The 15,314-nt window shown below is 50.1% G+C and overlaps 1 protein-coding gene across 1 annotated transcript; it reads right to left on the bottom strand.

Annotated features, from left to right (window-relative positions):
* Window positions 1–23: 23 nt before the first annotated feature.
* Window positions 24–1,886, bottom strand: LOC136465088 (protein NDH-DEPENDENT CYCLIC ELECTRON FLOW 5-like). Its single transcript, XM_066463980.1, has 3 exons — window positions 1,153–1,886; window positions 605–1,060; window positions 24–502 (listed from the first exon to the last, which is right to left on the bottom strand). Exons 1-3 carry the CDS (start codon window positions 1,720–1,722, stop codon window positions 311–313), a joined length of 1,218 nt encoding a protein of 405 aa, XP_066320077.1. The 5' UTR covers window positions 1,723–1,886; the 3' UTR covers window positions 24–310.
* Window positions 1,887–15,314: the final 13,428 nt, after the last annotated feature.

Below are 15,314 nucleotides of genomic sequence, written 5' to 3'. Positions count from 1 at the left end.
GAAATTAACGTTGTGGTGGTGTTTCATTGATGCTGTTCGGTCGCGGGTCACCTTGCATTATCGAATTCGGCATCGACCAATAATTCTAATATTGAACACTGTCATCAGCAATTCACTATGGACAGCATTTCTAACATCTGTAGACCATTGTGGTTGCTAATTATTTGGATTTCCATTTATTTTGCGTCTCGCCTGGCCTCATCTGCTGATCTGGATACACGTACACGAACATGTGATGTGTCCAGGGTCACCAGTTCTCCCAGCTAGCAAAGCATGCCGGTCATCAGTTCTCCCAGCTAGCAAAGCATGCCTAAAGATTGGGGTTGCGCAGGTACTGAGCCCCCTGCCACGTGTCTCCGGGCCCCAGCATCACAGGCTCCAGCATGGCAGGCCCTACGACCACGTAGGCGTACTTGCCGTACCACTGGTACTGGGATCCCGGGCTGAAGACGTACAGCTCCTCGAACCCCTTCCTGTGCAAGCTAACGGAGTTTCTCCTGCCCTGCAAGCAATTCCCGCGCAAAAGCTCTCATCAGTCTCCCTGCCCTGCATTTCTACTCAATTGAATAAATCGACCAATGCCCAATCTCCGGAGGTTTTATACCCTGTCGATGATGGTGAATTCCTTGGGCGCGTTGCTGTACACACGGCACATCGCGTCCGTCATGTGTTTGTAGTCGTCGTCCTCCTCGCCGTCTGGCTCGTCCGCCGCGCCACGGCCCTGCCCGCCCGAGAGGATCATGTCCAAGCCTCTGTTTGCCCACCGGTGCCGGGCTGTCGTCCCTGCTGCGGACTGCTGCACGGCCTCGTAGTCTGGAGGGATGACGCTGAACTCCGACAGCGCGGGCTCCACGCTGCGGTAGTCGGAGCCCAGGAGCCCCAGGGCGTAGGTGGCGTCCGGGGTGCTGACGCGCAGGTGGCTAGGCACGGCGCACGTCAGTGCCATCGGCGACGACGCGCCGTTCGTCACCGCGAGCTCCGTGGCCAGCGCCTCAGGGTGCAGCGTCACCACGCACCTCGCCGCGGCCGCGTTCCCCGGCGCCGCCGACGCGAGCTCGATCTGCAAGGAAACGCGACGTGCCATGACGAATGACCTTTCTGAATCTGAAGCTTGGGAGCCTTATCACTACTGTATGTACTGTTCTGGCGTACCTCGATGGAGGTGGTTGGGTTTCCCCGGACGTCGCGGAGCGACCACGCCCCGCTCGCACTCGGCGACCATACGCCGTCGGCGCCAGCACAACGGAGGTCCACAGACACGCCGCCGCGGATGACGGCCCGCCCGCCGGGGCCCTCGGCGACGTTCGTGTGGAGCACCTCCGTGACCGTGCCGTGCCACATGGCGGGCTTGTAGGACGTGACGAGCCCGCTGGGGAGCAGCACGTGCGCCACGCTGCCGTTGCGCAGCGCCATCTTGACGGCGCAGCTGCTGCCCACGGGCTCGAAGCTGACGCCGTGGCCGGCGAACTCGGCGGCCAGGTACTCCACGTTGAGAGGGGCGGGGGAGGTCCCCGCCGCTTCTTCCGCCGCGGTCGCCGGCGCCAGCGCGCGCACCTGAGGAGCTGCGCCTGTACTCGCAAGCCGCACTGTCTTGCTTCCGCCGCCGCCACCGCCGCTTGGCTTGGGGGAGAGGCACATGACGATGTGCTTCCTTGAGCTCGCCAGAGGGGTTGGAGTGGCATGGGCAGCTGCAGTGGCAGCAGGAGTGCAGAAGCCCGCCATGCCTGCCAGTTCCTGTAGGAACGTGTGATCAGTGAGTGTAGCCTTATCTACAAGGTCTGGGAAATATTCCGTGCTGGATTAACGGTGTCCTTTTCCACTTTTCAGCTGGATTTAGATATTTTTCAAGCTGTTTTTATTTCAATTTTGGAGCACACTACCAATCATTTTCCGGGGCAAGACAAGATTATTTCCATGCGAAAAAAATCACATAAAATCGTTTGTCCTAAGCATATGAACGGATAATTTTTTTAGCCAGTATAATTGAATAATTTCCAATTATATCAAGAAGGGATTGTATTGAACCATTCCTAAGAAAAAAATTAAAATATATCACCAATTTAATTTCTACGACATATAAAATTCGAAAGAGCCTTATTCTACGTCGCTGCCTCGTCATTTTGATTCTTTTTTTTTGGAACCGTCAATTTGACTTTCATAGTTTCATTCCTAACATTGGTACCTGTTATCTAGTTTGTCTCGAAAAAGTAGAATTGAAACCTGCCGCATGCGTTCAATAATATATGCGCAACTACAGAGGAAGTATAGCAAATTAAAATTATTTTTTTAATTAAAAAAACATCTCGATCCCAACCTTCATCCACCTCCCTCGCTTCCCACCCCGTCCCTTCTTCCGTTCATCGCCGACACCACCTCCCTCGCTTCCCTCCCCCTGTTCCTTCTTCCGTTCGCCGCCGACACCGTATGCGCTCGCTCTCTCTTTCCCTCCCTCCCTCGGTGTGCTACCGCCGCCGCCGCCCTACCCTAGGTCCGGATTTCTGTCATTTTGTATTCGTACCATCAGTGGGTGCTAGTGGAGGAATATTTGTTGCATGGAAGCAAGCTCTTGGCACTGCTGGGAATTTTCGGGTGGACAATCATTGTGCTTCTGTCCAATTTCTACTCACTGACAACGAACCATGGTGGCTCACCTGTGTGTATGGGCCACAAGGGAACGAGGAGAAGATCAATTTTTTACAAGAACTCCGCTTGATCCGCACTCACTGTCATGGCCCATGGATGGTAGCCGGGGATTTCAACCTCATCTATAAGGAGGAAGATAAGAACAATGCCAATCTCAACCATGCTATGATGGGTCGTTTCCGTCGGGCCATGGATGACTTGGCTCTCAAGGAACTTCCCCTAATTGGGCACAAATTCACATGGAGTGGTGGCGGTAATTCGCTCACTCTCAGCAGGCTATGGTTGCTGCACTCTTTGAAAAAACATTCTCTAGCTTTGGTTGCTGCACTCTTTGGTTGCTGCTCATGTTCGTCATAGGAAGCGCAAAAATTTCATCTCACAAATAATAGTAGATGATCAGGTGCTGACTAGCCATGAGGATAAGGCTGCAACAATTTTTGATTTCTATGATCAGTTGTTGGGCACAAGTGGCCAGCGGGATCTGACCATCAACCTTGAAGAGCTGGACTTAAGCCAAATTGATTTGGCCAACCTGGAACTGCCTTTTTCGGAGGATGAGGTGTGGAACGCCATCAAGCATTTGCCTCCAGATAAGGCCCCAGACCCAGATGGATACACAGGGCGTTTCTACAAGATATGCTGGCCAGTTATCAAATCTGATTTAATGGCTGCTATATCAGCGGTGCAGCGTGGGAATTTTAGGAACATGCAACTTCTTAACTCAGCATTGCTAACCCTCTTGCCCAAAAAAGATGATGCTTCCTCAGTTAAGGACTTTCGACCAATCAGTCTTATCCATAGTTTTGCTAAGTTGGTCACAAAACTGTTGGCAAACCGCTTGGCAGGAAGACTCAGTGAGTTGGTGTCATCCGATCAAAGTGCTTTCGTGAAAGGGCATTGTATTCATGATAATTTCGTACTTGTCCAGCAGACGGCCAAGTTCTTGCATCAACAAAAGCAGACACACATTCTATTGAAGCTAGACATCTCTAAAGCCTTCGACTCGGTTTCCTGGCCGTTTCTTTTGGAGGTTCTTCAGAGAAGGGGTTTTGGGCATAAATGGCGGGATATGATCAGTGGCTTGCTTGCATCGTCATCAACTAGGGTGCTACTCAATGGGGTCCCCGGTGAGGTTTTATATCATCGGCGTGGGCTTTGGCAAGGTGACCCACTCTCTCTTATGCTTTTTTATCCTTGTCATGGATGTCTTGAATAGATTGATTGAAAAGGCGAGCACTAAAGGGCTGCTGCAGCCAATTTCCACTAGGAATATTAATCATCGTGTATCCCTTTATGTCGTTGATGTGGTACTGTTTCTTCGCCCAGTCGTCACAGATTTGCAAGTTGTGGATGCACTGTTACGGCTATTTGGCACATCTTTAGGACTGAGAACAAATATTTAGAAATGCAGTGTCTCTCCTATTCAATGTTCAAATGAAGACTTGGCTATGGTTCAGACTCATTTTCCATGTGTAGTTCAGGAGTTTCCCTATAAATATCTTGGCCTTCCTCGCTCCATCAAGAAGATGTCTAAGATACAGTTACAACCTCTGATTGAGAAGGTGGCTGACCATCTGCCAGGTTGGAAATCTGAGTTGATGAATCGAGCTGGTCGTGCTACATATGTGCAATCGGTTCTCACCTCAGTTCTAATCTGTTTCGCCACTGCCTTGGAGCTTCCTCCATGGTGCCTAAAGGCGGTGGATAAGATCCGTCATATTTTTTTTGTGGCAAGGCAGGAAGGAGGCAAAAGGATGTCACTGTTTATTAGCTTGGCCCAAGGTGAGCCATCCAAAGGAGCTTGGTGGCTTGGGCATTTTAGACCTTCAAAGATTTGGCTAGGCACTCAGGGTCCGTTGGTTGTGGTTGAGTAAAACTGAACCTGATAAGCCATGGGCAGCCTTCCCGGTCATAGTTCATGGGAATGCACAGGCCCTATTTGATGCTGCTATAACTACGGTAGTCGGCAATGGGGCGAACACCAAGTTCTAGACTGATCGGTACTGATCGGTGGTTACAAGGGTCCTCTATTCAGCTATTAGCTCCCAATTTATTTACAACTATACCCAAGAGGTGGGTTAAAAAAACATACAGTTCAGGAAGCACTAATGGACAATCAGTGGGTACAGGATATCCAGGGGCACCACTCTGTGGAGGTCCTGTCAGAATTTTTGGACATTTGGAACTTGGTTTAGGAAACATTACTCCTGCTAGAGGTTGAGGATGTTCATAAGTGGAAATTGGACATTTCAGGTCAATTCTCTACTAAGACAGCATATGAGGCTCTATTCCTTGGAGCAGTCCAGTTTGAGCCGAGCACTCTAATTTAGAAGAATTGGGGTCCCAGGAAGTGCAAATTCTTCCTTTGGTTAGTTGCACATAATCGATGTTGGACATCTGATAGACTTGCTAGAAGAGGTCTTCCTCATCCTGAGCACTGCCCCTTCTGCGACCAAGAGGATGAAACCATTCAGCACCTCCTCCGTTCCTGTGTCTTCTCTCGGCAATTCTGGTTTCAATTACTTCGCACCTTTGCACTCCCGGATATTGCACCTCAGCCATCTGCCACTGGGTTCTTTGACTGGTGGCAACAAGCCGGTAGCACTCTTGACAAAAGAACCAAGAGAGGATTCAATTCATTAGTCATGCTAGGAGCCTGGATGTTTTGAAAGGAGAGAAATGATATTGTGTTCAATGGTGCCTCGCCTAGGATAGAGCGGGTGCTTCTCCTTGCACAAGAAGAAGCCGCTCTCTAGAGGTTGGCAGGCGCTAAAGGCATTAGTGAACTGGTCGCTGCTCGACCTAGGCTTTAGCAGCGCCTATTGAGGGAGGTCGACTTTTTACGGTTTTAACTGGCGCGTATGTAACCTAGAGACGGTGTGTAAAGTTGGTGTGTGTGCTGTTGTATGGCTATATAAGCCTTTTACCCCTTTTCTTAATGCAATGATACGCAGCTCTCCTGCGTATTCTAGAAAAAAAAAACTATTCTGGTAAGTGCAATCCAATCACTCTAAGATGATCACATATATGTCATATTCTCAGGGTCATGATAGTTTATGTATGGAATATGGATAAGCTTAACCTTGCACTAACCATGCCCATTTTTTCATATTCAAGAACCCAGCTGCGCTTGATGGACCCCGTGTATTGGTTGGACTTCGTCGCAGTGACCCTTTTCCTATAGGAGTGGTTAAGAGAGAAGGTAAAACTGGTCTTTGCATTAGCCATATCCCAGAGGACTTGCTTAACTTGGACATTTGTGTTAATTATTTTGTACAATGAATGAAGACTTAATTCACATATACTGTATCCAGAAATTTGTTGGCTTGACATCAGTTTTGTAATGTGAATAACATGGAACTTTGAGAACTATAATGAATAAACTGTCTTGCTATTTGGCTTTTCAGTTTTACCAATGTTTGAACCAAACATCATTAAACGCTCGCCTAGATGCTCTTAAGCACGAGGTGGAACCCTGGTGACGAGGTCAGGATTGCAAAATTGTTTGTTGTGGTGTGATTCCATCCGTGCTTACGTCATGGCATCCTGTTGCTTGATTGCACCCACCCTCTGCTTGATTTCACCATGGGTTCATTCACACAGCCAGAGCAGAGTTACATCTCCTTATATGCAACTAGTGGGTTACTGCAACATAAACACCTCCCTTTGGAATCTTAGGTTTTACTAGTCATATTATACTTATACCTTGTGAAATTCATTCAAACTACTATGATTAGTGCATGTTCAACCTCCTGAACAAATGTCATGGCATTTTTATATTTATAGCCTAGTGCTCCATCTGTTACAAAGTACAAGGCAAGATGCATTTTAAGATTCAACAACAAAAGTGGTTACATTGGATTTGTATTTAGAAATACTTTCTAATGATCAATTTTTTTTGTTGCCACACACGGTATATTATGAGAGAAGTTAGCTGGCAAAGTACGATCATGATGACTGTGCCAAGTTAAACCACACCTTATATTGTGATGCAGGGAGTATAAAGTTTTCCATTACTGTCATTTCACCAAAGAGTGGAAAAAATAGGAAGCCTAGTGAGATCATGTAGATGTATTATTATTTTTGAACGCAATGGCGGGAGCTCTGCCTTTCAATTAAGATAGGAAAATATAGTTTATGTACAAGCAAGGACACTCGAGATGAGGGTTTCAACCCCCCCCCCCCCCCAAGCATGTAAAGGAGGGAAACACACGCCCCAAAGTGGGACAACAGCTAAACATAAGCTAATGCTCTCTTCCTTTGCTCTATGTCTTCCTTTATCCTTGTGGCTACTTGCGACACCGTTTCTATCTTGTTGTTGAAAATTCTCCTATTTCTCTCTTTCCAAATATTCCAAAAGGTGTAGATTACTACCCCATTAAGTCGTCTACGCTCAGATCTTGGCACTTTCCTTGCCGCCTCTTCCCACCATAACCTGATATGGATGGGGTCTGCCTGGGGTTGCTGTTGCAGTTGAGTGAAGTTTTCCCACGAGAGGATTTGATCCCAAACCGCCTTAGCAAAAGGGCAACATAGGCATAGGTGGAGGTCGGTTTCTAAGGGACCGTTGCACAGCACGCATTGTTGTTGGTGTGGCCACCCTCTCTTTTGTAGGTTTTGCGCCGTAAGAATTTTATCTTACACTAAAATCCAGGCGAAGATCTTGCGTCTGTTGTCCACGTGCGCTTTCCAAATCAATTAGCGAGCCTTTGAATTGAATTCTGTAAGCTGAGCGGGTGGAGTAAATCCCATCCTTGGTCCATCGCCAGATGATGGTGTCCTGGACGCCCTGTTGTAGGTGCACATCCTGTATTCGTATCCAAAGGGATACAAACTCCTCTATGTGGACGTCATGTAGATGTATTAATTATGTTTGATCTAAAATTTTCAATTTATCAATATTTGTAGATCTCTTGGAGCCATGTTTATTGTCCACTTCCTTAGCACGTGAAACTGAACCATGTGCCCGATCGATTTCATGGTCTCAACAAGCAGCCTGTTCGGCTGGTTGGGCTGGATCGTGGATTATTTACTGTTGGCTGGTTTGGCTGGTTTGGTGTGAGAGAAAAATATTGTTCTAGCTTGTAATCCACAATCGTATACGATCGTTTACGGCCTGCCGAACAGGCCGAAGGATTTGCACCTAACTCCGGGTATACATACCTTTGACATTCTAAATGATCCTCTCTAGGTTTAAGTTTTATGTACAAGCTCATCTGTTCATCCTATTGTACTTACATATGTTTATAATATGGTACAAGCTCATCTGTTCATCCTACTGTACTTACATATGTTTATAATATGGATGGCTAATGTAGGTGTTTGCTGGCTGTTTGCACTGTGGATGGTCATGTGAAGCTTTACCGGTCACCAATTTGGGAGTTATGTGATGAATGGGTTGAAGTGAGCATTTTCTGTGCTATTTAAGCAACATTCAATTTATAATGAAATGGTTGACTAAAAAGTTAGTCTGGATACCAACCAAATGTCTGCTACAGTGATTCTTGTGCCAGATTTGGTTAGGGCCATTGTTCCCATTATCCATGCATAATGCATATAAGTAATATAGCTTTTTTTATTACTAGGAGAATCAGATGAACATTAACTACATAACCTAGTTTTCAGCCAAAATTTCGTTCTGTATCACTTTCTTATTCCTGTTCCAACTTCTAATCAGAATAGAATTTGCAATTTAAGTTTGTTCTTGACTCCTTGGTTCTAGGACTAGCTTTTGTTTGCTCTTAGTTGTCTGTTATTAATTTCTAGACTATGCTTTTGTCTTTCGTTGCATTTGTTTGTTAGGAATGATCAGTGATCACCTGTTCTAGGTCACAGATATTTTGGTGCTTATTAACATTTCACCTGACCTAGGTCGTAGATATATCACAGTTGTCGTTTAACTACTATAAAACTATAAACTTCGGAGAGGATAATGGTTCTCATTTGACTTCTCCGGTATGATAACTTCTACTCTAGCATATCCTCGTACTTTTATCTGAATATGTGGCTAAAAGTATAATTTTTATAATCAGAAGAATACAAATGCTGGGGAGACAGAGGTTTTAGGATCTACTTGTGAATTGCAAGAATCTCTTTATTTCAGGGGTCCGGACAGAGAAAAATAAAACCACCAAGGTGAATGATATTTTCTGTTTCTACATCATAACTTTGTCATTGAGAAAAGTTTCCACATTTGAAATAATAAGATGATCAAAGGAAGCACCATTTAGCCATCATGCAGGATGCCAAGTGCTTATATGCAAGCACTTTGTACGAATTCATCAGTGGATGTCACAAATCTTTCCTTTTAATTTATTTTGTTGCAAGAAGACAACATTCTTAGCAATCTTTCTAACATCCATATGCTGTACCTGAATCTATTTTCACTGAATTTTTATTGAATATAGAGTTGATGGTTTTATTTATGACGGCAATGAAGTTGATTTAGATGCTTCAAAGGATGCAGACTTCTCGATGGAACCATGCTCTAAATCAAAGAAGAAATCGTTGAAAAAGGTAGAGATTTTACACATTTATGCTGAAGTTTCGGTTTATTCTTTTACTTTGTAATAAAAGAGAAACCTAGTTGTTTCTTAACAAAAGGTAGAACCAATTATTCCCTCCGTTTTTAAAATGGCACCGTTGAATTTTACATCCATTTGACTTTTGGAGTATTTGTCTTTCCTTTAAATATTTGTTTTTTTAGCGATCGTGCCGAAGCACGTTTTTCATTAAGCAGAAAGGAGTTTTGTTACAATTCTTATGGCCACGGTAATCCAAGGTTACCGAAGCCAGAAGCTACACAAGCAAAGCAGAACCCGCTAGTGTGATTACACAATCATTAATTCTGCGACAAAGAAGAGCTACTCTGGGATCAAGTCGCCGCCATCAGGGTCCTTAGGTGCTTGTAGGCAGCCAAGCACCAGGCGTGTATCTCCTCCTGAATGACCACCTGCAGCCTTGCCGGCGATGTAGTATCCCTGCCGAAAGTCCTCGCGTTTCTCTCCTTCCAAATCAACCATCCGATGAGAAAGAAGAGGGAGTCGAAACCACGGCGAGTGATCTTGGCCGATATCGAGAAGCGCCCTTTGGCGACCTTGGTCACGGCCCACGTATCCATGTTCCACCCTAGCAGGATGCCGCCAGACACACCGATCGCTGGGACATAGTCATAGTCGAAGGCGGTTCCTAGCGTTTCATTAGCTATGGAGTTACACATGACGTAGATCTTCGTCTCCTGGATACAGACGAGGGTGGCCCTTTCCTGGACCAAGAATTCCCTCACGACATTGCGGCGTGCGCGACCGTTTAGTCCGCGCACGTTCCAGACGAAGCATGTGGGTAAAGACGACATAAAGAAACAGTTGTACGACGGTAGAAACATGGGACGCCAGAGACTATGTCTCAACAGCGTCCAACTCAGCCATGTCAAGGCCCATGGCCACTGGGTCGAAGTCACTGTTAAAAAGGATTTGCAGTGCCTGCTGCTTGTTGGCCGACATGTTGCCCCCACGGAACGTGTCCTTGAACTTCCGCTCGATCTCTAGGTCTGGTGCGCTGGTATCCACATGCAACCCGAGCTTGTTAAGTAGCACAATCTGTGCTTGCCTAGTGGCGTTCGCCGCCCACGGCTTTACCGCAAGCCGGTCGCTACGGCGCAGGGAACCAATGGAGATTGGTGTGCGGGAACGACGAAGGCGTGGCCTATTGTGAATGAGGGGGGACTGCAAGGGGACGCAGATCATGTACTCGAGCTCTTTCTAAATGGCGGCTTCGTCAGGCTCCGCCTCCACACACGGCTCTGCTTGTTCAGTGGTGGGAGTAGTATCGACGACGGCGGGTGTAGCAGTCCCGGCCTGGGCGACATTCCTAGATTTGTCTATGGGGGTAGCCGGTGACGCGACAGTCACAGCAATGTCCTGCTTAGATGCGTCGGCATCATCTGGACCAAGCAAGGCAAGGAGCCCACTGGTACCCACGCGAATGCCCAAGCTGCAATCGTCCTGCACGGAGGCGTCGGCATCTTCCGGCCTAGCCAAGGCAAGGAGCCCACTAGTACCCACGCGAACGCCTAGGCTGCAATCAAAGTGATCAGCAATAAAACAACTCGCCAACATGGGCTGGGCCAGACGCACAGGTGCCAGCTCCGGCGAAGAGAATGACCCATGGCAAGCCATCACAGAATGCCTCGTCACAATCCTGGCCTCAATCAGCATCAGATCCTCCTCTACCCCAAGGTGAATGGGGTTGTCGGCATCCCTGGCCTAGAAGTCAACTTCCCAAACCAATGACCGCGCGTCAGGGCTGGCAGTGCCCGTAGGCATGCCTGACATCTGAGCACCAACAGCAACAGTTGCAGACTTTTCTTGGTCTTGCTTCCGTGGCAACACAACATCCGCTATCTCGCGCACCCGAGGACCAGCACCAAAGCGACGCGTCCTGCACCAGGACCATGCCCTGCCCCCGAGCCATGATTGGCCCTCATGTAGAAGCCCGTGTGGATGAGGGACCCACCCTGAACCACTTATGCATGCGCGTACGTGTCGGTGTTTTGGACCAGGAGGTCCTCAACCAACTAGTGAATTTATCCTGCGTGTTCCCGATTCTAGATGGTGATGCAAAGAGACACAAGGTTTATACTGGTTCGGGCAATTCGAGCCCTACGTCCAGTCTGGGAGATCAATCTTGTATTCCTTGCACCGAAATGCTCGTAGTAGGGGGTTACAAGCTAGGTGAGAGAGGGAGCCGGTCCCAGGTCTCGGCGAGGTGTGATGTTGGCTGCTTGAGACATTGCTCTCAGACGGCAGGGAAATGTGTGTGTTACAGGGCGTTGTTCTTCGTGAGTGCCTGTCCCTCTAGAAATAGCCCTAGTCCTTTCCTTTTATAGTTTGAAGGGAGGACAAGGGTGGTACATGAGCTAACTATACGGCGTCGTGCAAACAGAGGCGGTGTGTCCAAGCCCTGTGGCCTATTCCTATGGCGGCGTAGTCATCGGAGTGGTCCATCCTTGGAGCACTGGGGCGGCATGCTGGTCACATCCGATCCTGTGCATCATGGGAGCTCTAGGGCTGCCTCGGAGTGGGCGCGGCGGTCAGCGTATGAGTCACTGTGGACTGACTGTGCACGAGGCCAAGGCTCGGTCGGTGCCGAGGCTGCACCGCAGTGGGGGGTCTCGGCAGACACAAATCCTGAGATAGCCAAGACCCTGGTGCATAGTGTTGAGGCCCAGAGAGAGCGGTTGATCTGGTGTGCTGGCTCGGAGGCGGTGATGACCAGGGCCAGGCTGTCCATGTTGTGTTGTTTTTGAGGCGAGGATCGCGGGCATAGTGTAGTGCGGGCGCTGATCGTGGGCACAGCGTCAGAATATAGTGACCGGTAATCCCCGCCGTGCCCTATCTCAGCTGGTATGGTGCTGATGTGACCTCACGTCTCATCGGCCATTCCACGGTGTCGAGCCGTCGTCTGGCTGAGATTGCGGGAGTGGTTGACGTATTAATGGGATATGACGTGCTGTCAGGAAGATCGGTCGAGGCGGGGGCGAAGGGCTATGGACAAGCCAGCCTCGAGCGATACGGAGAATGAGGCCTCGCGCGAGATGGAGATCGGGCTCCTTGCCGAGGCCTTCCGTGAGAGGCCTCACGCGAGGTGGAAATTGTGTCAGGATGCCGAGACCTCCCGTGAGAGGCCTGAGGTGATGCGGAGAGCCGGGTGAGCTCGGACGAGGCTGGTTATGAGCCCATGGCTTACCCTCTAACTTTGCCGTTGATGGGATTTTAGTGCCTCTTTTGGTGTACGCTCGAGGTACCCCATTTTATGGTACCCGATAGTAGCCCCCGAGCCTCGGGGAGGGTGAGTGCATTCTCCCTGAGGGTTTATCGAGACTTGGTTTGCAGTCGCTCCCATCGGGATTGTGTTTTGTTTCTTGAGGTTTCGGTGGGTGCGCGCGAGCGCACCCACTGGGTGTAGCCCCCGAGGCCCTAGAGGAGTGGAGTTACTCCTCCAGGGGCTTTTTTCGTTTTCGTGTTTGAGTGAGGAGTTTTTATCGTATTTGTCGAGCCCACAAGTGCGAGTTTGGGTCACGGGGGTCTCGGTGAGGTTGTAGGAAGAGCCCTCTAGCCTCCGCATAGAGCGAGAGGTCCATCAGGGGTTCCTCTGGCTTTTGGTATGACCCTCACACTTCCTTTTCGCTCGGGAAAAAGGGTGGAATGTGCCAGGCTACCCTCGATGGGCACGAGCGTTGGCACTTCCGGTGAGCTATTATCGGGTGAGTCCGAGTGGAGGCCCATGCCCCGTTCGCTAGGGGACAGCTAGCGGTCTAGAGACACACTCCAAGAGTACTAGAGGGTTTCTCTAGTGGGTGCCGAGGCTGTTCGCTGGGCCTCGGTGGCTCGGTGCCTCCCTATGGTGGGATCCCATTCAGAGACTTCCCTGCTGGTCTCGGACACGACTTAGGATGCCCCGAGCAATTGTTTTCTCGGGTCTTGGCCATTTGTAGGCTCGCCCCAAAGTCGTCCCTAACTCTGTTGCCCTGGGGCGGCTGTCGAAACCTCTGGGAGCCCAGCCTTCGAACCCCTAGACCGTAATGGGCTTGGTGCCCTTTATCGTATTTGTAACGAAACTTCTAGTGTGGACTTAGATCATTTTGTCTTTGTCTAGGGTGCAGGAGGAGCCCCCAAGCCTCTGCCTAGAGCAAGAGGGCGGTCAGGGGTCCCCTGGCTTTTTTATTCGACCCTCACATATCCTTTTTGTTCAGACGGAGGATTTGTTTGCCGAGCCCATTCAGGTGTGAGCCGAAGCCACTGGGTCTCGACAGGGTTGTAGGAAGAGCCTCCTAGCCTCTGCACAGGGCGAGAGGGCCGTCGGGAGCTCCCCTGGCTTTTTATATGCCCCTCGCACTTGAGGGTTTGTTTGCCGAGGCCCCTTTGGGCGCGAGCCTTGATTGTGGGGTCTCGGCGAGGTTGCAGGAAGGGCTCCCTAGCCTCTGCACAGAGCAGAGGGCCGTCAGGAGCTCCCCTGGCTTTTTGTACGACCCTCACGCTTCCTTTTCGCTCGGAAGGAGGGGTTGTTTTGCCGAGCCCCCTCGAGTGCGAACCAGGGTCGCTAGGTCTCGGCAAGATTGCAGGAAGAGCCCCCTAGCCTCTGCACGGGGCGAGAGGTCCATCGGGGGTTCCCCTGACTTTTTTGTACGACCCTCATGCTTCCTTTTCACTCAGAAGGAGGGGTGGAATGTGTCAGGCTACCCTCGGTGGGCACGAGCGTTGGCACTTCCGGTGAGCTGTTATCGGGTAAGTCCGAGTGGAGGCCCATGCCCCGTTCGCTAGGGGACAGCTAGCAGTCCAGAGACACACTCCAAGAGTACCAGAGGGTTTCTCTAGTGGGTGCTGAGGCCATTCGCTGGGCCTCGGTGGCTCGGTGCCTCCCTACGGTGGGATCCCATTCAGAGACCTCACTACCGGTCTCGGACATGACTTAGGGCATCCCAAGCGTTTTGCTTGCTTGGGCCTCAGCCCCGTATAGGCTCGCCCGTGGTCGTCCCTGACTCTATTGTCCTGGGGTGGCTGTCGAAACCCCTTGGGGCCTAGCCTTTGAACCCCTGGACCGTAATAGGCTCAGAGCCTAGTTCCTTCATCTGAAAGGAATAGGCTAGGGGGAATATCTTCCCCGTTGGCTCGGCAACAGGTGGCACGCCTTTTGAGGCGATTTCCTAGGGAGGCAAAATGACGCCTGCTACCGTAGTGGCCGAGCATGATGTGGTGGATGGGATGTAACTGTTCTCGCAATTAATGAGAAAGAAGTGGGCGCGTGGGCGGCAAAATCGGCTCATGGTTAACTACGCCGGATCGGGGGGAAACTTCCTCGATTTCATCGCCCATTCGTTTCGCCTTCCCCCTGCATAAATACTCGAAGAGTCTCGCCCCTCCTCACCTTACCTTGCCTACGTTAGCTCTACCTCCATCGAGCCATCGCTAGAGCAGCGGGTGCCGGGAAGAAGAAGGGAGAAGAGCGAGCCAGGGAGAAACCGAGAAAAAGCAAGAGTGTGGGAGAGAGAGAAAAACTCACCGCCGCATTCGATCCCTCCATCGCACTCATGGCCGGTGACATCGTTGTTGTCAAGGCGGACCCCTGGGATCCTTCCGATGTCACCATGGAGACGCTCCAGTCGCTCGTCGACGGTGGACTCCTTCATCCGGTGACGGACCCCAACAGACCAAAGTGGATCGCTCCGTACAGCAAGCCAGAGCCGAGGCCTCACGACGGCTACGTCGTGAGCTTTGTCTCCTTTCACGAGCATGGCCTCGGTGTCCCGGTGGATCAGTTCATGCGGGCGCTCCCACACTACTATGGTGTGGAGCTCCACAACTTCAACCCCAACTCCATCGCATAGGCGGCCATCTTCGTTGCCGTCTACAAGGGGTACTTGGGGATTGCTCTCCATTGGGAGTTGTGGCTCCATCTACTCCGGGCGGGGCACACCACTAAGCCGATGGGCACGTCGGGTATGAGGAAAGCGACGAGGGCCGGTGGCTGCACTCTCCAAGTGCGCTAGGACCACCAGCACCTCTACATTCTGGCCCAGCTCGCGTCATCCAATCATCGGTGGTACACGAGCTGGTTCTACCTTCGTAATGACGACGGAGGACTTCCCCCCTACACTGGGTGGATTGTGGGGA

This window comes from Miscanthus floridulus, chromosome 1 (assembly GCF_019320115.1).
Source record: "Miscanthus floridulus cultivar M001 chromosome 1, ASM1932011v1, whole genome shotgun sequence".
Taxonomy (NCBI): domain Eukaryota; kingdom Viridiplantae; phylum Streptophyta; class Magnoliopsida; order Poales; family Poaceae; genus Miscanthus; species Miscanthus floridulus.
This window is presented reverse-complemented; position numbering and strand designations above follow the sequence as displayed.

What these genes read in the sequence shown, in the direction of transcription:
- LOC136465088 (XM_066463980.1), bottom strand. Translation starts at nt 1,722, where the DNA reads ATGGCGGGCTTCTGCACTCCTGCTGCCACTGCAGCTGCCCATGCCACT. An exon ending in ACCCAACCACCTCCATCGAG is followed by an intron (nt 1,061 to 1,152) that starts GTACGCCAGAAC and finishes GTTTCCTTGCAG; the next exon opens with ATCGAGCTCGCGTCGGCGGC. An exon ending in AATTCACCATCATCGACAGG is followed by an intron (nt 503 to 604) that starts GTATAAAACCTC and finishes AATTGCTTGCAG; the next exon opens with GGCAGGAGAAACTCCGTTAG.